At 47.6% G+C, this 21,862-nt stretch overlaps 1 protein-coding gene and 1 non-coding gene across 3 annotated transcripts in view; one reads left to right on the plus strand and one right to left on the minus strand.

Annotated features, from left to right (window-relative positions):
* LOC144139624 (cytochrome P450 4C1-like) overlaps positions 1 to 21,862 on the plus strand; it is a 123,599-nt gene that overhangs the window by 91,838 nt on the left and 9,899 nt on the right. For both annotated transcript variants that reach the window (XM_077671924.1, XM_077671927.1), the window contains 3 exons: positions 3,255 to 3,428; positions 3,803 to 3,869; positions 5,252 to 5,431. In XM_077671924.1, coding sequence (XP_077528050.1) covers positions 3,255 to 3,428; positions 3,803 to 3,869; positions 5,252 to 5,431 — 421 coding nt within the window. The remainder of the gene's footprint in view (positions 1 to 3,254; positions 3,429 to 3,802; positions 3,870 to 5,251; positions 5,432 to 21,862) is intronic.
* Positions 12,412 to 12,484, minus strand: Trnar-acg (transfer RNA arginine (anticodon ACG)). The gene has a single exon. It is a non-coding gene; the product is annotated as a tRNA-Arg (tRNA).

A 21,862-nucleotide genomic window follows, 5' to 3' on the forward strand; every position in this document is an offset into this window, starting at 1 on the left:
CAACAAAGATGAACATATAAACGAACCGCACACAAGCAAAAGAAAAGGAAAGGGCAAAACGCCTGAAAGTGGGATGACAGCCGCCACTCGGCTCGTCGGGCGCGCAGAAGGAAGCTATTTAGTCAGAATTTGGGTTCCTCCGGGGTGCCTTTTTCTTCTTGGCCGGTACAGCCCGGGAGTTCGGAAGCGTCCCCTTCAAAGCGCACCAATTATCTCCCTCGGTGTTTCGACCGCCACATATGCTCAGCCCTTGACACGAACCTTCCAGTTTGGCCATTCTCCCTTTTTTTTCCCCGGATTCCAGAGGAAAAGAAGGTGAAAATGATCCGGCTAGCCTCACTATATTTAGTGGCTCTAGATCCGGCGTGCTCCCCGGAGCAGCACCTGACTTTTGAAAAAAGATTTTTCCGTATGTACTTCCCTGCGCAACGAAGGCCCTCCACCACAATCTTATCCTGCCCAAAAAAATCTCGCATAAGGTGGACCTGTCCGGTTTCGTCTGCCTAACTTTGCTCATTTTATTTATTTCTTTACATGAATATTTTAAGGGACCATGCAACACTTTCGATAAACGCTTTCACTCTTTCCTTGGCGTCTGGAAGCACTGGAAAAGCTAGTTATCGCCAGCACGGAGTGGCACTGCGTGATTTGCTCGTCGCTTCAGATACACCTCCCGTTTCTGCTTTGTTTTTGTGGCTTTAATTTTAAAGTTGCCAACGAAAAGAGTTCATTGCTGCTGCGACTGAAGGAGAACCGGCCAGCAGCCGCTACATGGCCTCAGCGACATAATTCGGGCCGTCAAAAAACGTAAAGACCGGGGGAGGGAGAAAAATCTTTTGAGTGGGTTTTCAAGTTATCTGATGGCCATAAAGCAGTCATTTTTGGCTGAGGTACTTTGTGACCCCCTAATCAAAGTACTGGATGTGTTGGGTAACTACGTTCTGCGAGAATTTAAGCAGTTTCAAAGAAAGTAGAAAAAGTGTTGCAGGGTCCCTTTAAAGATGCCATAAGCAATCATATCCGGTGGCACACTTCGCAAGATATGGGGTCAACTACGAAGAATTATGACAGACTGTGGATGTCATTCATGCAGATTATGTGATAGAGAGCACTATAAACATTATGTGATTATGTGATAGCACTATAAACAATAATGCAACATTGGAAAAGAGGTTTCTGTAACAATCTTGCACGCACGTTATTTATAACACTGACATGTGCAAAGGGGATCGAAGGACATGTACAATGAAGCGTGGTGAAAAAATAAAAGCATGCGCTAACAACTAAACCAAAGCTACAGAGCTGTCAGGAGTGAAATGTAGCGACTAGTTGGTTAGCTAAAAAACAATACGAATAAGTCAAGAAATTTAAAACTACACAAAGCTGTTATCCAACACGGTTGAAAGTGTAACCTAAACGCCGGAGTAAACATGATGTTAATAGTTAACAATTTATAGACGGTCAGAGGCTACTTTAGTGTGCTGCTTTACTGTAGATATTTCAGACACATATTTTCCAAGCAATGTTTAGAGGTGGGTTCACTGAAGTGAAATTCGTGATTGGCGGACTTGGGTTGTCCGAATCTGGTATCGCTAGCGAGAGAACAAGAATTTACTTGAAAGTGTAAGTGTGGCAAGGGAATCCAGTGATTGTAAAAGGGGACTTATTGCATGTGGGTCTTGTATGCAGAGGCAAGCTTCGTGCTTTTAACGTTAATATGATGAGTTACAAACTTTAATCCTGTTAATCCTGCTATATTTCACATAGTAAATACATGCAGCAAGTAGGTACGGGAGTAAGTCATTGTGTGTTTATTGAACGTAAACGTACCGCTTGGGTTTGTGTCGCTTCAGATTTCTCAGCCTTCGGTTTTTCTGAATAAAACCAGACAATGGTAGCATACTTTGGATTTCAAGGCTGCGTTCCAAGCGAGTAGCTGTGCCTCAGGCATGGACGATACAGCGCCGTCTTATAAAACAACGGCCGCTTCAGCGCAACGTAGTCGTCTTCATACTGGCCATTAGTTACTGTTAGACGCAAGCATTTGTGTTCTCTGGACTTAATAAGCAAGCATTTATGTTCTCTGGACTTAATAAGCGGGTGTTGGTAAAGTATGTGAAACGAAAATAAATTTCTCGCGTTAGAAACGCCGATTTTTGAACATTTATTTTCCTTTGCCAATATTCACGACGTTTAGAAATTGATTGTAATGTCTCGTTTAAAATTATGTAATCATCGGATGAATTAATTTCACGTTATATAGCGTAATCATTGGGAAAAATAGATGTATTTTATATTATTTGAGGGCGCATCATTGAGAAAAATTAGGAAGTGGACAGAAGCCGGAACACACTACCTTGCGGCACACTTATGCGGCAGGGGCTCTTTAGGACACCTCTCGCTGAACTTTCAAAAACTGGCAACAATTAATAAAATTGACTTTAAACGAGGGAATAAGGCCATGGCCTGACCTGGATTGAAGTTTCTAGTAGTTTTTCTTTCGTGTGTGTGCGTGTGGTACGCGATCAAAGGCCTTATCTAGTACGATTTGTCCTATTCACTTTCGACCACCAATGTTTGGGTTCGCGCTAACGGATGTGTGGTGCTCGATAGTCATATTGGAAAGGGTAGAGAAAAAGTTCATGTTTAAAGCATGTTTCTCTAGGCCTCACGATTTTGGGCTCAAGAATCCAAAATGTTGCAGTTAAACAAATCGGTCTAAAATTAGAACTAAAGTTTTTGTTTCAGGATTACTACATTCCTTCAACAGCCCACGAATTGTTGATGACTTGCTAAAAAAATTATGCCTGCCTCTGGAAAGGAACCTAGCCTGTTGCAGGAGGCACACCGACATTAGATCAAAAGTAATTAGCAATCATGGGATGCAGAAGCGCAACCAAATGTTGCCTTATTGAGCAACCATAACATCAGGTATATTTTCTAAAAAATCTAAGCTTCTTCTGTTCGTCATATTTGGGGGTGGAAGCGGAGGTTAAGAGCCTTAGAAATCCTGTAAAATGTATGCACGCCAACTTAAAGAGAAAGCCGAGATGTGCGACTTCAGTGCGAATGTTGCATACAGACCAGTTACTGGCATGCTTTTTGAGCATTCGATTTCCAAATTCACGCGCAATATTGCGCGCAGTAAATTAAAAGACTATCCGTGCTTCCCTTTTTCGTGTGAGGCCAAAACTGGGTGCACAGTCGTTTAGGTTTTCCCAGGAACATTTTTGTCGGTTTGACTGTGCCCACAGGGCCAAGACACATCGGCCCAGACTCTCACCTGGACGCTCTTCGCATTAGCCATCCACCCTGACATCCAGCGCAATGTCCATGGAGAGTTGGACAAAGTCTTCAAGCCAGACAGCGGCAACAGCGTGACCAAACGGGATGTGGCGAACCTCCCCTACCTGGACCGCGTATTGAAGGTGAGTGCGGAATCGCAGAAGTATGCACGCAGAATTTAAAAGCGGTTCTTATGATGAGAACATCCGTTAAGTTGCACTGTTTCCCGTCCTTTCGCACAAGCTATATACAAACCTGAAACAGAAAAGAGCAACCTCTAAGCCTTTTTTTAAAAAATACAGAACAGTAAGCCGAATTGTCTATTTTATTTCCTTCCGCCCCCCCCCCCCTCTCTCCCTTGATGAAAGAGGACTTCACGAAACATACCGGAGCTTCGGAGCAATTAATCATGAAACATTAATAATAACCTCGCCATTTTATTTCGTCTGCCCGTAAATGTTTAAAAACTTGCTTTTCCATACACCGCGTATTGATTATTTTTTTGTTGTTGTTTCAGGAGACCATGCGTGTATTCAGCATTGTTCCTTGGGTGGGAAGATCACTGACCGAACCGCTGAAAGTTGGTATGTTGCGTGTTTGTGCTCCTGAAGATTTTTATTACTGTGTGTGGAAGATATCCATTTAAGCATTCTTTATCCACCGGCACTATTAGGACAATAAAGGGTCAATTACTTTTACTTCAACGTTTAAGAGGCAGGCTTATACTGCCGATTTATACCAAATATTTATTATTTAAAGCCGTAGCGCTGTTCAAAAGCTGATGTAACGTGGAGGTACTTCGAAATATCAATTTCAACAACTCGCCTTGGAATGACCTAACACCAAACCCTGAACACAGAAGAACCGGAAGGGCAAGCCCATGTTTCACCGGAACAGTGTGCGTTGTTCCTAAGTTTGTGTCTAGGTTTTCAAAAACTTCGCTGTCATGAAGTTCTCTAGTAGTGCTAACGACGAAATAAACGAAAAAAAGGCTATTCCATCAAATAGACAAAGTTATACAACGATATAGTATAACGGTAGTATAGCGGTTGTGTTCTGCATTGGACACAACCAGGCTGATTATGATAGTATAACCGGAAACAACAAGCCTTAAAAAAGTGACGTTACAGACACAGGCATGTCATACCTTACTGCATGCAAGTAATCGGTCGCAAAGCGCTGTTTTCGAAAAATGTGATTTCGCTTTTCCTAAAAGTTAAGAAGCGTGCTGTGACTGGACCTGTGTGTTGCCGGAAGCAATGCAGTAAGCTTTCGCGATTTCGCGCCTTTGGGTATTTGCCTGAGTGGTAAAAAACTTAATTGTTCAAAAATCATTGGGGATACACATTGCTTGCATATTAGCATTGTATTTGCATGATACTGACAGCCTCAAACCCCTTTAGCAGCTATTCTCGCTCTCCTTCCAACCCCACCCATCCTTCTACTTTGTTAGCGCGCAGCCGCTAAAAGCGGCTGCGAGAGATTGGAGCATTTGATGGTTTCACTAATCGTTGTCTGTACCGAATCACTAAAGCTTCATTATAAGCACTTGGGCTTGCTAATTACACCACACCAAATTACAGCACAAAACTGGATATTCGCCTGATTTCAAATGTGGCCCTGTATTGCGGGACGGTATTTTCTCCTTCATGCCGCGTCTTTCAAATGCAAAAAAAAAAAGTGATTGTTTCAAATATTTAAGCGAAAATTTAGGCAGTTTCCAATTCTTTGAATGGTCTTGAAATTGGGAAATAAAAGAAGTCAGCTACCTTCCCCAAGCCCAAAAATTAGGTTGTATTGAATGGGCGATTCAGTATTTTACGCGCGTACCTGACAATCACAAACAATTTTTCTGCCCCCTTTGCCCCCACCCCCCATCCCCCACCATCGCGTTATTATTGTAGAAGAAGACCTTAAATCTGAAGCATTGTAACATTTCCTCCTAATCTCCTCCCTTTTCGTCCAGGCAAGTACACAATTCCAGAAGGCTGCACGTGCTACGTGTTCATGTACGGCATACACCGGGACCCGGCCCATTACAGGGACCCCGAGGTCTTCGATCCGGATCGCTTCTTGCGTGGGGAGGGCAGCCGCAGCCACCCGTTCGCCTACGTGCCCTTTTCGGCTGGCCCTAGGAATTGCATAGGTCAGTTCATAGACGCTCATTTAACGCCCCGCTGCTGAGCACGAGGTCGCGGGTTCAATTCCCGGCCGCGGCGGCCACTTTTCTGATGGAGGCGAAAAGCAAAAACGCCCGTGTGTACGAGATTTCGGCGCACGTTAAAGATCCCCAGGTGGTCAAAATTAATCCGGAGCCCTCCACTACGGCACGCCTCATCGCCTGCGTTGCGTCGGCGCGTTAAACCCTACAATCAACAATCAATCATCAACATCATCATTTAACGCCCCCCGACGAGGAAGTTCAGAAATTGGCCAAGATGAAAGTTATAGTTCATCTTAAGCATGCATTTGGCACCAACTCCTGTACAAAACTTTGTTGGGATTCAGTTTGTGGTAAATTACAACAAAACCTACAGTCACGTGTATCGAGGTGCCTTACTGTTTATGGTGCATTACGCTATTCAAGCTTTAGGTTTTTTTTTTAAGCATGTAAACCCTTCCGTCCATCTAAATGCTTCTGAACTGTTATCGTCGCCGGGGTTCCCTGTGGAGCTAAAGTGTACTTTTTGGCCATATAATTTGCGTTAAATGAATCTTCTTGTGTTATGAAATGATTAAAAATGCACCTGGTCGCAAATAACGCCCCATTATGCTGCAGACCGCCTTAATATGATGCCATTGCTCTTGACCAGTTTTTCCGCACCTCGGCTGGCAACGTTAAGCATAGAAAACAGAAATTTCTTTTGTGGAATGAATCACATGTAAACATCGTCCACTACGTAACCAGGCAAGGAAAGAAAAGAAACCCGACACGCCAGGGGCAGAAATGATCGGAAACTTGTTCGTACCGACACGCTTGTGAAAGTGTTAGAGGCAATTGCTAGAATAAGCCACTTTTTGCAAATGGTTCGATCAAACAGATAGAATTGCGTTATGTTTATAGATTAATTCACTTTGGCGAATGATTTTAGTTTCGGGGAAAGTTACATGTCGGCATTTAAGCGATGTGGGTCCACACTCTTTTACAGTTCGTGTATAAAAAGCGACACAGAAAAATGTACAGCTCTTGTTACTAAGTTCATGTGTCACATCAATGGGTGGTCGTGATGTGAAGTCCAGTAAATAGTCACTTTTAATATAGTGCAAAAAGTTTTGAGACATAACTAAAATATGCGACATTGCAAATAGTTTTGGCCTGAACAAGAATAAATATTTTGTTAACGCGGAGGTGTTGCGCGCCATGTGAATTTGCACTGAAGATCTAAAAGCCCTTAGAATTAATTACAGGGACTAGTCGAAGGGGGGGAGGTCGGCTTGATACCGTATTTGAAAGTGATGGTATGCATGGTCGACTTTCTCGTGCAGTAGAGCGAAATTGTCTTACTTCATCACGAAGACAGGGTGACAGTCCTTAGACTCGGGGCAGCATGCTCAGAGCTTTCGGATTTTGGCCCTGAAGCGCTCCTTTGAGCGCTACGTCATTACACATACCTTAATTTACACGCCATTGTTGGCTTGAAACCTAGACAGATTTGTTTTCCATTTCATGGTTGGTGGGGCTGCTCGTCGTGTGTGAGGCTCCCAAAACCATTTCTTCGGAAACATATACCCTGCATTCTGCACCACGCGTCTTCGTGATGACCTCTTTTATGATCCTTTCTCCTAGGGATGGCGTGTGTACCACACACAGTCTTTCTACCCTTTGCTAGATATCAAAGTTCCACTTTACATCCTGAATTGTAAATAATACCCTATTTCTGACAACGAAGCCACCGTAAAAGCAGAATAAATGATAAAAAAAGTTCGGCACAACTCATTTCAAGCTATTTTGATAATCAATCTTCTTTGCCGATTATCTATGGGGACCCTGATTTTTTACAGGTGTATGTCGCGGGGAATCGTACAACCCGTTCGGGCGCACTTTTTCAGTCCCGAGACTAAAAGATTTTCGTATAGAAAAAGCGTTGAGGCCGACCACTTCGAGGGGAAACTTAAGATTTTTGAAAAAAAAGCCCTCGTTCGTGTTAATGAGACTGCTTCTCCTTTTGGGAGGGCAATCCGGAATATCATCGCCTTTCGACAGAGTTCGCGAACGTCGGAAGAAATCCATGGGCGGAAATATAAAGAAAAGCCGGAGGAGTGCTATACCGCTCCCCCATGCCAGCTTCGAGGTCTTCTCTAACGTCCTGATGCTGCTCCTCGCAGTGCCCACAAAAAATGAGGAACTGGCTATCGCCTTTACCCGTCTACACGAACTGTGAAGGTTGTAGCTCGAAGGTATTTTACATTTGTTCTATTTTATTTTTACTTGATTCTTTATTCATATTGTGATTTTATCTTGTTTTATTCCACCCTCTTGCTTTCGTAATGTTTCCTCAGAAAATCACGGAGAGCGCTCCCTACTAACTCTTCTTATTCAAGGAAGAGAACAAACTCGGTGTGTTTAATTTGCGTGACTTTCGTTGGGCTTCAGTTCCCTTGTGTGTACAAGCCCGCCACTTCCTGTACGCATCCTGCGCCATCTTACACACTCCTGTTGTTTTGAGCAACTGCTAAAGGAGCACCGCAGTTTGGCCCCCAGTTGACGAGGGGACAATAAATTAAAAAAAAAGCCCCAGTTGACGAGGATTGCGCGGGTTTCAGCGTGAAAGACCTGGGTTCGAGCTTCAGCGAGGCCAAAATTTTCGAAGACATTTTTTTTTTTGCTGTAAAATCTTCTTTTGGCTCACTTCTACGGATGTTTTAGGTCGGTTTGGGGGCGGTGGCGGCATACCAGTACATTTAATCAACTTTCTGCATCGCACCGGGAGTGCCTGGCTTGTACCTATCTCGGAACTTCTCTTCCAATCAATTCTTTTCCTATCACTTCTCTTTGATTGATTGATTGTGGGGTTTAACGCGCCGACGCAACGCAGACGATGAGGCGCGCCGTAGTGGAGGGTTCCGGATTAATTTTGACCACCTGGGGATCTTTATCGTGCGCCGGAATCTCGTACACACGGGCGTTTTTGCTTTTCGCCTCCATCAGAAAAGCGGCCGCCGCGGCCGTGAATCGAACCCGCGACCTCGTGCTCAGCAGCGCAACGCCTTAACCACTGAGCCACCGCGGCGGGTATCACTTCTCTTTCCTATGTAGATATCACTTCTCTACGGTCGCGAATGATATGCGCGGCTCCGATTTTCTTTCTGTCTCTCTCTCTCCTTTTTTGCAAACCAACAAATTACTTCGATAAAATTATTGCAGCTATACCTATCACTTTTAAAGGAGCCATGAAGAGAAAATGCAAGTTGGTTTTATGCGAAAGATTTCGTGTTTTATAGTGCCCCCAGCGCTTGTCCGGATACAAACGGTGCTTTATTCACTGAGAAATTAAACAATTTAGGTTAAAATTTTGATTTTCCCGCTCAATCGTGCGTTTTCGTGGTCCCAAGTGACATCACTGGAACCGACCGCTCTGCAGCCTAGAGTACCTTCATTCACGCATCCGCCGTACAGGGTAGAGACACGTATACGCTGGCGCCGCCATTTTCGGTTGCTCGCTCGCTGCCGAAGCAAGTCATTGTGTCAAAACCGCGCTAAAATTATCGCCGCAACGCGGTTTACTGAAAAAATTTTAATCATATTGTCAGTTTCGCGTTGCTAGGTCTCGTGGGAAACGAAAAGAATAACGCGTTGAGCCCGTTGGCCCAATTGCGGCGGCACGGGACCGTTCAAAGGTTGTCTCCACCCTGTACAGCGGTGTTGGTTTGTTCCCGCGTTTCTTTACGTTCCGTAACCTAGATGGCGCCACCATACCGTGGCAAGCGTTTGGTTTGTTTTTGCCCGCATTTAAACCTGGCTTGTTTTTGTTCTGGGAGAAAATATTCGTTCCCTGAAACAGTGCTCGCTCGACAAAGGGGTCACGTAAGACACCGTTGCTTGCGTCAATCGGCCAGTGTCGTCTGAGACAACCCCAAGCCCCGTAGTGCTGTACAGCTAAACCAAGCATGCTGTGCGCAGTACGAACAGCAGAACGCATCAGTACTTCTATGTTTACATGTGCTTTCGTAACTTCCACTGTTTGTCCCATCATTCTTATTGCTTTGTAAAGAATGTGCCCTAAATTTAAGCGCAAATCGCTCGTTCGTCTAGTTTGTAAGTTCTACCTAATTTGCGTCTGCTTCTGCCAGCCTCCGCCAATCGCAGAGCTTAGCTCATGTGACGACATAGGTTCTGTTGCGGGAAATGAGCTGGTGGGTCACATGACCATTCCCGTTTTTCCTAATTATGTAGCTTATTTGAGCGAAGTTTACGTTAAAAGTGGTGTCAGTATGATTCTAACGAGACAATCTTTTGAATGAACCAAACTTATATTTTCTCTTCATGGCTCCTTTAAGGGCAGTGAGGTCGCATCTGTACGCCACAATAAGTTACTAATATCAAACGGTCAAAGAGGTTGTGCACCGACTCCAACTTAAAAAAGAGTTCAGGTATACTATTGCGCATGTAGTGACACACAATGCACGCATGTGGCCCTTTTGAGAGAAGGTCACGAGATTACACCAATTTCCTCGAAGCTGGGGGGTGGGGGGGAGGCAGGGGGCTGGCTGTTGGTGTAGTCACAAATTCTGCAACACGTTAAAGCTCGCTAGGGCCTAAATTAATCCTCATCTTTCAGCTATGCGTACCTCAGAGCCCAGATATTTGTTTAAGGGCGTGGGATCCGGATTTCAACATTATATCTGTTGAGGGGGTAATCCCGGCACATTCTCTGTTACACTCTTCGAAATCGCCGTAAGTGGACTTCACCACAACGCTTTAGAACGACCAATGAGCGTGACCAAATGTGCGACCTTGGCGAATGACGAGGCCAATCATGCGATTAGACTAAAAAATAGTATATGCGATGTGACAACAAAGCACATGCGCGCCTCACGCTGTTGGCACAGCGCAGAAAATATTTTTTTACTTTAATCGCACGCTTGGCCTCGTCATTCGCCCAAGTCGCAGATTTGGTCACGCTCATTCGTCGTTCTAGAGCGTTGTGGTGAAGTCCACCTACGGCGATGTCGAAGAGTGTACACTACGACGGCGACAATGACGACGGCAATGGTGATGATGATGATGAGGACGATGACGACGACTACGATGATGATGATGATTGAAATGACGATGTGAATGCTGGGACGTGAGTACATACCAGTAAACGCCCGTGCGGACTTAGACCTACAGCCTTGGAGCCTGCAGTTCTATATTCACAAATGCTGAAACAAAGAAAAAATGGAAGTTTCGAGTTCAGATATGGGGACCCATGGCTGGGAAAACAATCACCAGCAAAGGTCAGTTATCAGGGAGACACGTTAACTAAATGAAGCAAGCTATTCAAGCTGATGACGCCGGCCAGACCCTGGAAAGCTAGACGCGGACGGCTGTTAGTGGCGGCTCGATTTGTAGCTGTATCTCCTCTGTACATTAAGTGCACGTAGTTGCGATTCAGTCTGCCCCGTACGTTACAGCGAAACGAGATAGGAGCGATGAATTTGTGAGAGAAACGAAGAACTACAGTTTACTATGGCTAACTACAGCTTTCACTCATAGACATTCGTACAGTTGAAAGTTGAAACTGCACGCATGCTCTAAATGCAGCTTTTAAGTCTCCGAACTCAAAAAACGCGAAACGAACATCGCTTTGCGTTGCATCATGCTGCGACGCATCACACAAGAGGACAATCCTCCACTGTACAGGCGTCCCGCCTGGGTATTGTTATTTCTCTTGTTCGCTTGCCATGCTCCCTATGCTGCTCCTAAATTTAGGCGCCGCTACTAAATCAGCGAGGCAAACTTTACGCCGTACATGCATGACACCAGAAGTTTCCTTTTCCTTTTCCATGCTGCTCGTCAAAGCGGGTGGGATCACTGCTAGCGTGTGATTCTCCTTTGTGTAGTCTTGGGGGTAGGGAATGTACAGCGATGGTTCTGTTTTCGGATCCCCGTTGTGTAATCACCCCTTATGGTTTGCTTATTCCGTGCCAGCCACCCAAGCCTTCTTTTCATTGCGTGAATGGTCGATCTCGGTTACGCCTAACATAACCGATCTGAGCCACGCGCAAATGAAACCTCATTTTCCCGGATAGCTTCCTGTTACGCAGCTCTCGCTGTCAAATATGTTGGGACAGGCGCACACTCGCTGCTCACATATCAAAAGCATGCGGTCACGACAGTCTTTCCAGTTTTTCAGGCCGTATTCTCAATTGAAATAAATAAATAAATAAATAAATAAATAAATAAATAAATAAATAAATAAATAAATAAATAAATAAATAAATAAAATGACTGATCCCTCCTTGTATTACTGAGACAATTCATTTTATCATAAGTAACCTTCACTGCTAAAGCCAAATGGGTCATCGCGAGCGTGTCTGTACGTGACACATTAAACTTCCATTCAATTTCTTGCCTTAGTTCGAACATACGGCGTGCAGAAATTAAAATTAATTTTGCTGCACACGTACTTAGTGGATGTGCCGAAATCCCTTATGCTCGAATGAAGGGAGCAAGCTCATCGGAATGCAGCCCGTAACTGAGCAAGGGCAACGGGTGGGCGTACGTGCCTATGCGCCCCAAACAGGTTGTCTTGGAAGTTGTGCGTATAACGGAAATCAGACGAAATGTCGATTGCTACCAAAGCCTAATCAACTGCAAGTTCCAAACTGCAAGTTCCAAAAATAAGCTTTTTCCCAAAACAACGCCACTTCCTTTCTCACTTCCTGCTGTCAGAGATAGATAGTTACTGGCCCGAAATTGGCGATGTTGCAGTGCAATGGTAAGGTATCCTTAGTAAAGAGCAAATGTAAAGGTAATTCGAAAAAGGGTATTATCAAACAACTGTGAACGATTGCCCCTTTTTTGTGCACTAATACGCACTGGTGCGGCATAGATTTTACGGGAGTACGCAAAAATACAAACGTGCTTTTAACTCTTCACTTGAAAATACTTACTGCGCAAGCGTAAAAAAAAGCAATCAACGAGCCTGCCAGGATTCGAACCTGGAATCTTCTGATCCGTAGTCAGACGCGTTATCCGTTGCGCCACAGGCCCAGAGCAGCTGGTGACGTATTTTAATTACTGTGATCGCTAAGCGTTTTCACAACCACGATCCAGTCGTTGTTCTTTGCGCACAAGTATGACAGATGACACATTTCACGGTAATGTCATTTGGATTATCATCAGGAAGTTTAAGTAAACTAGTTTCAGTAAACTACTTTAAGAACCGCAATAAACCTCCTCTAAAAGCTCCTTTTGCAAAAATTAAGAAAAGAACGTCGCAATAACTAGAACAACGAAGTTCTATTTATGGCAATGCCGTTACTTCCAGCTGTCCTTAAGATTTGCGCTTACCATACTGAGACGCACATATGAACTTGGCTTTTGCCTCTGAAAAGATTAAAGGAAAACAAAAGTATCCGTTACTTCAATGATGACTAACAAAAGAACTGCGAGTCGGCCGGAGCCATTGAAAATTCCTGGGGGCTTCACAACACTGGATGTTTTCTTGACAAGTCACGCATTTAATTTTAAACGAAGGAGAGTGAATTAAACAATTGCTAACCGCTCCCTAACTAGCTCGTCCGCAGGAGATGCTAGGCACTACCTCCACAAAACACGTATGCAAATTTTAACGCCGTTGATTCCCCTCCTTAGTTGTGGTCACATGACATTAAACATTTCATGATAAAAAAGTTCACCGCTTCCATTTATGCAGCTTGTGAACTGCCACCTTAGTGTTCTTTTTTTGCGGCTGTAAATGGTGTTGGGTGGGAGCAAAAAGCACCTCAGGTGATTTTTAGGCATGCGATATTTTGCCGTCTACTTGTCTTGCATATACTACTAAACGTGCACGTCTCGCGGAGGCAAGGGGCTAGTGAGAGCCGAATATATCTTCACAACGTGAAGGGACCACCAGCTGATTTTTGAGGAGTATATTCACTCTACACCAAAAACAGGAACGGCTTTCTTGATAGGGTCCTAGAACGTTTGAAGGCAGAATTTGTAGTCATACCAGCTTTAAAGGGACACTGAAGTGATATGTAAACATTGCGGGATTACTTGCGCAAATTGTAGTCCGGAGTCCCCAGGCCATGTTACGACCACTCTGGGCGTGTTTACGCGATTTTATTTAGTAGAAAAATCAATTCGAAAATGCTGTCCTCCTCTCTTTACGCTCGCCCATTTTCTGCGGCGTTTTCGTGTGACGTCGCGAGGAGCCGAGCTCGCAATTGGCTGCGCTACTGCACGGCTCCCCGGCCTTCAGACAGAGTCAGTCGGCCCAGCGTTTCGTCCGCCGGCCGCCGACGGGTCGTCGCAATTCGTTCGCTCAGTTGAAACGAAGCCAGGACACGTTTGTGAATGGAAGAATGGGCCTTTCTTTACTTGGTTAGTTTGTACACTGTATCTAGCTCCAAGTCAAGGTCGCTTCACACAAGCGCTGCACAAGCGCACATGCGACGCTTCGCTGACTGCTAGGCCAGTAGGAAAATATAAGGCCTCTTGAAGGCGGGAGAAGAGTCAGCGAAGTCAATATAGGTACTAAGGAAATAAAATAAACTGATATTTTTACCGTACAGCGTAAAAATAGGGTGCGGGAAGCACTTTTTTGCGCTGGGCGAACAAGCACAGCGGTCAGCAGCACGACTACGCATCTGCGAACGCTTTTCCGTCTACGAAATGCAATTGCTAGACGTGAGCTATTGTGGAAACTCGGGGGACGCTTACTGCACGAGCGCAATACAACAAATAGTCACCTAAGCTGCTTGAAATGCCAAAACTAAATAAAAGTGTAAAGTTGTTGTACAATATATACCTTATATTACCAAGGTAGGCGGAGCCCGTCCTGTGGCCGGGTGGTCTGGGGCGCTAGGTGTGTTGCCGCAAGTGTTTTGCAAGTCACGAGTTCGACTCCCCGTGGGTACGTGCTTTTTTTTTTGTAAGTTAACTTTTTCTTTTTCTGCCGATGTTTTCTACATTGAGTTCACCTTTTTTTGGGCCGCAACGTTCATGGCTCCACGAACTAGTTCACAGAACGCGCGCAGGCTGGAACTGGCGCGCTAGCGAGTCCTCGTTGGCGTGCTGTTGCCATAAGCACCGACTGCTTGCGGGCAGTGGGCACAGGCCAGAATGAACAGACCCTTGGCCTGGTGCGAACACGCTTTTTACGGTACAGGCATGAGTGAGGCAAGCTCCAAATATGGGGGAAAAGTGCATGACATTTGGGCGTCTGCGGGTACGCGGAGGGCGTCCATGCACTGCGTAGGCCTTGGCTAGTGAATGCTACGATTCCAAGCCGTCCTGGGAGGCTTATCTTTATGCATTTTTACAGCTGACAACATGGCAGAAGCGCGGTACGATGATTACTGAGTTATTGAGAATGGTTGTGTTTTACAAAACCGAAACCGAAACCGAAACTTGTTTGGTTGCTCACCTTGGGCATCGTGCAATCACGGTGCCCGCTCCTCCCAACGTCACAGCTTTAGTTGGTGCGGCCGCCGCAAACCGCGCATGGTAGTTTTTCTTCTTTCGCGCTTTGTAAAATAATTACCGATTTTTCAACCGGATAAACGATGAAAAGTGTGCTAATTTGAGCCAGTCTACGCAGTGCAAGCAAAAACGGGAGCTTGACAAATTCACTTCAGTGTCCCTTTAAGTATGCTGAAAAATCGAATGCTGGCAACCATGACAGTGAGCCATACAACATACATTTAAATGTACGTGAGATGAAAAAAGATATTTGAAGACGTCCCCAGCTAAAATAACAATAAAGTGCAGTCTTTATTCCTTATGCGGTAACCGAAGCGAATCTGTTTGCATGCGAACCGTAGTGTCACGGTTAAACTCTACATGGCGCCACCTCTCAGATTTCAAAAAAAGTTTAGTACCAAATTGAAAATGGCTCAGGTTTAACAGTTCTAAACCTATTTATCGCTAGAGAAAGCAAAGACCATGCCCAGAGTGCTCCGTGAAAGCTTGCCTTTGCGTGAGATTTCGAAGCATGCAGCTATTTGTATTGGGTGAATAAATTCTTCCTTTTGCTTGCGCTAAAGGGCACGCGCAGACAGCCCAGCCGGCGCGCCATCTATGGTGAGGCTGAGGAAGGAGGAGGAAAAACTTTTATTGCAGAGCATGTCAGCGCTAAACGCGCTGGATGGGAGCGGATCCCTCTTCACAGGATTCTATATGCCGCCTTCGCCACCTGGCCCCTGGTAACCAGCCGTAGCTGATCCTCCAAGGTGGGGCTGGACAACAAGATCTCCCGTCGCTCGCTAGGGGTAAGGGTGGGGTTCTTAGTGGAGGAATTGCGGATGGGGGGAGGGTGTTTTGGGTTGACGTCGTACTCTCATATCATGTGGCGAAGAGTACCGAGCTGCTTGCATAATGGACAGGTATTGTATTGATTTGGAGACATGCTATTCAGTAAGCGAGGGCGAGGGAAAGATCTTGACTGAATCTGTCGATACAGTACTTGCTGCTCCCGCGTGAGTTCTGGGTGCGGGGCAGGAAGATTCTGCCTATCCTCTCGATAGTGCCGCACTATCTCCCTGTAGGTGACCATAGGTTCACCTCTGGCCTCCTCCTCTGCCGTTGCCAGGTGCGTTAACGCGCGGGCCTGTCGGTGGGCAAACTCATTGCCCTCCACCAAGAAGTGGGCTGGAACTCATACTAATTCAACATGGCTCTCTGGAGGTGTTTTGTCTCTCAGGATGCGAAGTACCCGCCGGGACACCGAGCCTGACTGGAAGTTCCTGTACGCCTGTTGTGAGTCGGTCACAACCTGAGTAAGTCCCGGAAGGGTGAAGGCTAGGGCAATTGCCAGCTCTTCCGTTTCTTCCACCTCTCTGATTTAAAACGATGCGCTTGTCCGGAGCTCGCCCCTAGTTTTCACCACCGCCACTGCTCTGATCGTCCCCTTGTTTTTGGAGGCGTCCGTGAAGACGACACCGGCTTCGCTCTCCAGTAGCCTGTTGAGGGCACGAGCCCTAGCCTCTCGCCTGCCGCCATGGTGAACTGGACTCAAGTTCTTTGAAGAAGCTTGGTCTTGAATGCGTCTAGCCATTTGTCCGCAAGCTGTTCTCGATCGGTCAGCTCTGCCACGCTCCAGCCGATTCTTCCCAGGACACGGCGGCCCGCCTTAGTGTGACTCAGCCTCTGTTTTTGGCTGGATAGGTGGCCCTCAACCAGCTCGTCCACTGTGTTGTGTAGAGCCATCTGGAGGAGCTTGTCCGTCGACGTACTCATGGGAACTCCGATGGCTTGTTTGACTGCCTTGCGTATTATTGTGTCCACGTGGCTCTTTCTCCCTTGTTCATCAGGAGGTAAGGTGTGGCGTACGTTATTCTTGACACCACAAAGGCTTGTACCAGCCTCAGGGTGTCGTTCTCCTTCAGTCCTCTCCACTTTGTTGCCACCCGCCGAAGCATGTGCAGGATCTGTCCTGAGAAGTGCTTAAGCTTGTGCACAGACGTAGAGGTCTTGTTGTCTGCCTGAAGGGTGAGCCCCATAATCTTAACACTGGGTCCTGGAACGATGTCTTCACCATCTAGGACCACCTTCGCATCTTCCTTCTGTGTCTTGGGCGCCCGAGGGCGGACAACCACCAGTTCAGATTTTTGAGGCGAACATCGTAGTCCACACTCCTTCGCGTATTTACCAACCACATCTGCGCCTGCTTGCAGCGTCTCTTGAATTCACACTAAGGAGCCCGCCTTCGTCGTCCAGAGCGAAATGTCGTCGGCATAGGGCGCGTGCCCCAAACCATCGACTACTCCGAGCGCCTTGGGCAGGCCTAATAGTGCCATATTAAAGAGAAGAGGAGACAGGACGGATCCCTCTGGGATACCCTTACTTCCCAACATTATGGGTGGAGATACCTCTTCCCCCCCCTTGATTCGAGCGCTCCGGCCTGTCAGGAAATCTCGCACATAGGTGTAGGCCCGCTCTCCGCAGCCTGTGGCCTGAAGGTTCGCTAGGATGCTAGCGGGGGAGACGTTGTCAAACGCTCCCTTGAGGTCCAGCGCTAAAATGGTTCTATGCGATTGCTTGGTGGCTTGTTTAATGACCTCTTCCTTCAGTTGCAGCAGTACGTCCTGCGTGCTTAAGTGCCTCCGAAATCCGAACATAGAGCCCGGCATCTGATCAGGGCTGTCCAGATGTTTTTGTAGACTATTCAACACCATTCTTTCCATAACCTTGCCCACGCCGGACGTGATGGAGACAGGCCGTAAGTTATCGATGTGTGATGACTTGCCGGCCTTTGGGATGAACCTGACTTCCGCCTCCTTCCAGCTGCCTGGCAACACGCCACTTTCCCAGGCACTGTTCATGTGTCCAAGGAGCTCTTTTCTGGATTTGTCGCTCAAGTTGTTGAGGAGTCTGTAAGTAATAGTGTTTGGCCCTGGGGAACTGCGGCTATCACTTTTAGAAATGGCCGTTCGTAATTCAGAGTCGATGAAAGGCCTGTCCAAGACCTCATTAGAGGTGCCTCTGTACGGCCCAGGTTGTTCCACACTTTCCTCCGTTGTCAGGTACCTCTCTTTGAGGTCTGCCATTAGTTTCTTCGCATCTCCTGCGTAGTTGTTTAATGTGCACGGCATGCTTCGGTTGGTGGCGGTTTTGCTGGCCAGTGGGTCTATGAGATGTCGGAGCAATTTCCAAGTCTTACGGGTAGAGAGTGTCCCCCGCAGACCGTCACAGAGGCTGAGCCAACTCTCTTTACAAAGCTCGGCGGCATACTCAGCTGCTTTCCTGCTAATTTCATTAATCATCTTCCGCAATTTCCTATTATGTCGCTGCCGTTTCCAGCGCTTGGTAAGGTTGCGTCTGGCTTCCCACAGGTGCGCCAGTCGCGAGTCGTGACAATCTTCTGCGTGTGCTTGTCCACCAGCGCCAGCTGCTCTTTTTCCCAGTTCTCGTACGGCCGGCCCTCCACCTCCTCCTCTGAACAGTCCTCCTGCTCTTTTCTTAGCTTGTCCCAGTTCGTGATCCGTGCCGTCCCCATCGTGATCCGTGCCGTCCCCAACGCCGGTCCTTTGATAGTGATACATAGCATATCGTGGTCCAAGCCCAGGTTCACCCCCGAATTCTGCCATGTAGCATCCGAGGGTCCCAGCTAAGAATGATCAATCTGGTGTGGTGTCCCTTGAGGTGCTTGTGCCTGTACGGGTAGGAGTGTGTGGTTCGTTGAGTAGGGTGAGGTCAAAGTGGTCAATCAGGTTAGCCAATGTTCTTCCCCTCTTAGAGCAAAACTTGTATCCCCACGTCGTGTGAAGAGCGTTGAAGTCCCCCAGGATAAGCAATGGTCGAGAGCCTGCCTTCGTCGCGGCGTGTTGAATTTTACCGGCGATATCTAGACCTTTCTTGATTGGTCAGCAATACGCGTTGAGCACAAACCCATTCTCTGCGCTTCCGATACTTCTGCTATTTAGCTCAATCAGGGTGTGCTCACAACCCTTCTGGGCAGTCAAGTGTTGGGTAGCTGCGATGGTGTTACGCACTGAGACGGCCGTGCTTCCCTCCGTAGGATCTGTATAGGTTACAGATCCGGGGAGTCTGGGTCTTTTATTTGTGTCTTGCAGAGCTATTAAATCTGACTTGTACTCGAGAGATTCCACGTACTGGTGCAACTCCCCCAACTTTTCTCTGATGCCACGGCAGTTCCACTGAATAACTACCGTGACTTCCGCTTTTTTCTTAGAACACGGCGGCCGGCTCAGGCGTCGCCTCTGCCGCGCCCATCCTTCGCCGCTACGCGCACACCCTCGCACGCCTCCACTACGCGCGCGCACGGGCCAACAAAGAGAGCACTTTCCCCCAAATCGACCGCTGTCCCGCTCCAGCCGACAGCTCCAAGCCTCCCCGTCATCAGAAGCGCGTCGGGCCAATTGGTTTTACAACCGTCCCTCTGGCTAAACGTGCGCGCAGGCGGCCCCCTAAGAAACCGCTGCCACGTCTGCGGAAAGCGCATCGAACATCCGACCCACGCTTTCCCACGCTCGTACTGTGCTTTGGAACGCGCCGTTCAAAAGAACGCCACAGCCCAGCTGAGGCTCAAGACAATTCGTCTCCACGCAGGCGGCATGATCCAAAGGCCGTTCGCTCTTAGCAAGCTGGCGTCTATAAAGCCCTTCATGCGCCCTTCAGGAAACCGCCGCTTCCCACGCGTTCGTCTCTGCAGCGTCGCTGGCGCCTGGAACCCTTACACACCCCTTTCCTGGTTTTGTGAGCAAGTAAAAGTTGATTCACGTTCACCTCCAACGTGTACATCTTGGCTACCCTCGAGCTCAATTGCGTCATTTGCGCCATCAGCTGCGATACCTGGCTTGTGAGCTGCGATACTATATCTTTGATTTCCTGCATAGGCCTGGCCGACGTGAGGTCTTCCTCTGTAGGCGTAGTTGTAGTCTCATCGTCTTGCTTTGGCAATTCGGGCTGGGTGTCCCTTTTGGCCACCTTGCGCCTCATGTCGTTTTCACCTTGACGTCTGTGCTCTACAGCCTCCACCCTGGCTAACAGAGAACTGATCAATTGGGTTTGTTTCTCTATTTACTCCGTCTGTTTCACTATCAGGGACTTACGTCGCACGCATTCGTGACAGCGTTGTTTACTTTCCTGCCCTGGGGGAAACTCACTCTAGTATGCGATGGGAGATCGATCTGCCCAGCTCACCTGTTTGGGGTTTCTCCTCACTGGCGTGGGGTTCCGGGACTTGTATATCGACGTCGACACCCGTCGGCTGTTGCTGCTGCTGCCCGAAGCTGTAGATTCTGTTCCCGCCGGTGAGCAGTCCAGGAACGGCCTTCGCTGTGGAGTTGCAGACCTGTTGCGGCTCCGTGCATGTTGGAAGGTCTGTCTATCGCACGTGACTGGCATGGATGTCCTGTTCCTGGAATTGGACCTGCAACCCGAACGGCTTTCCCTTCTCTAGAAGTGGGTACTGAAGCGGTCTCGTCTTCCGTGCTGTGAATCCAGGTCGGGCCTCGTGGTCCGCTCTTCCAAACGGCGCTTCGCAGACTCTTATCGCTTCAGCACGAACAGCACCCTGAAGCGTTTCGGGCAGCCCTTGGCAGCTGTCAGGTGGGAGCCTCCACAGAGGATGCAGTGGGGTTGACATGCATGACCAGCCTGGGGATCCCGTAAGCCGCACCAGTGGCACGCATTTATTTATTTAAAAATGCCTTACCGGCTCTATTACGGAGCATAGAGTAAGGGGGGTACACAGGAAAGAATGCTAGTGGGTGACATTTGGCTGGGGATGCATGCCGTCACCCTATGTCCGACTTCATGGCAGACGTCGCAGACCGGAACGGTCTTTTTGTACAATGAGCACGGGTATTCGGCTCCGAAAAGGGTTATGTAATAAGGGACTTTGCCGCCAGCGAATGTACTGACGACCAGGTTAGATTGACCCAATCTTCTGCATGCGTAGATTTCATGCTTGCATTGATCTATATTTTGCAAGAGTTCCGCCTCCGAGAAACGTAGCGGCACTCCTCGGATGAGCCCTTTGACCGAGTCATCAGGAGCGGGGCCATAGACTTGTACGGGGTGGCGTACGTTGCCCAACTTAATTTGCTTCACTTGACTCAGAGCCTTCGCTGCGTTCTCAAACGGAGTGCTAATTGTTGCAGTGTTCTGTTTGGCGTCAAAACAAACTTTTAGGTTGGCCTGCCACCAAGTAGAATTGACGGAGTTGAGCCGGTGAGAGAAATTTCCGCCCAGTCTACATTGGCAATTTTCAGGCCACCCTGGGGCCGTAAAACTGGTCCCTGGGAAGCGGACTTGGCTTGGGTGCGGATCTGCGTAGAGGCTGGTGCGATGGCGCCGCAGTGGAGGTTGAATCCGCGATGGATCCACGTTGAATCCGTGATGAATCCACGTTGAATCCGTGATGGAGCCCGATGTGAGCTCCTCATGATCTATCTCACTTGATTCTTCAGCCATCATATCTTCAGGTTCACTTGCGTTCAGGCTCGCTGAGTCCGCGGCACGGTCTCCAGCGGCGACGGTCGAGTCCGACATTGGGCGCGCTCGAGCTGCTCATACAGCGCTCGAAGTAGGCTTTGCACACTATAGTTGCGGCAAGAGTCCGATATTCGGCGAAAAAAGCACTCACAGAAGCCAAAATGCTGTCCTCTGGTGCACGATGATAAGTTGCAACTGGTACTGGTGTTTAAATCACTCCCTGAGTTGAATTTCAGCAGAGGTAGGTGAAAGTCTGCAGAGCCCATGCAAAGGTTGTTCGCTCTCTGCGTTTCAAAGCAGCCGGAAAAGCACAGCTTTTGTTGGCGTGCATGCTGCGTTTGTATATTCTACGTTCCTGTAAATTCAGACAGTGCAGTCTTTTCATATATCACTCGTTCAACCCTCACCTAGTCACGTGGTTTGCTTGCGCTGAACCGCACACGCAGACGGCCCAGTCGCCGCCGA

This window comes from Haemaphysalis longicornis, unplaced genomic scaffold, assembly GCF_048455015.1.
Source record: "Haemaphysalis longicornis isolate Haplotype H1 unplaced genomic scaffold, Haemaphysalis longicornis Haplotype H1 scaffold_1, whole genome shotgun sequence".
Classification (NCBI taxonomy): Eukaryota; Metazoa; Arthropoda; class Arachnida; order Ixodida; family Ixodidae; genus Haemaphysalis; species Haemaphysalis longicornis.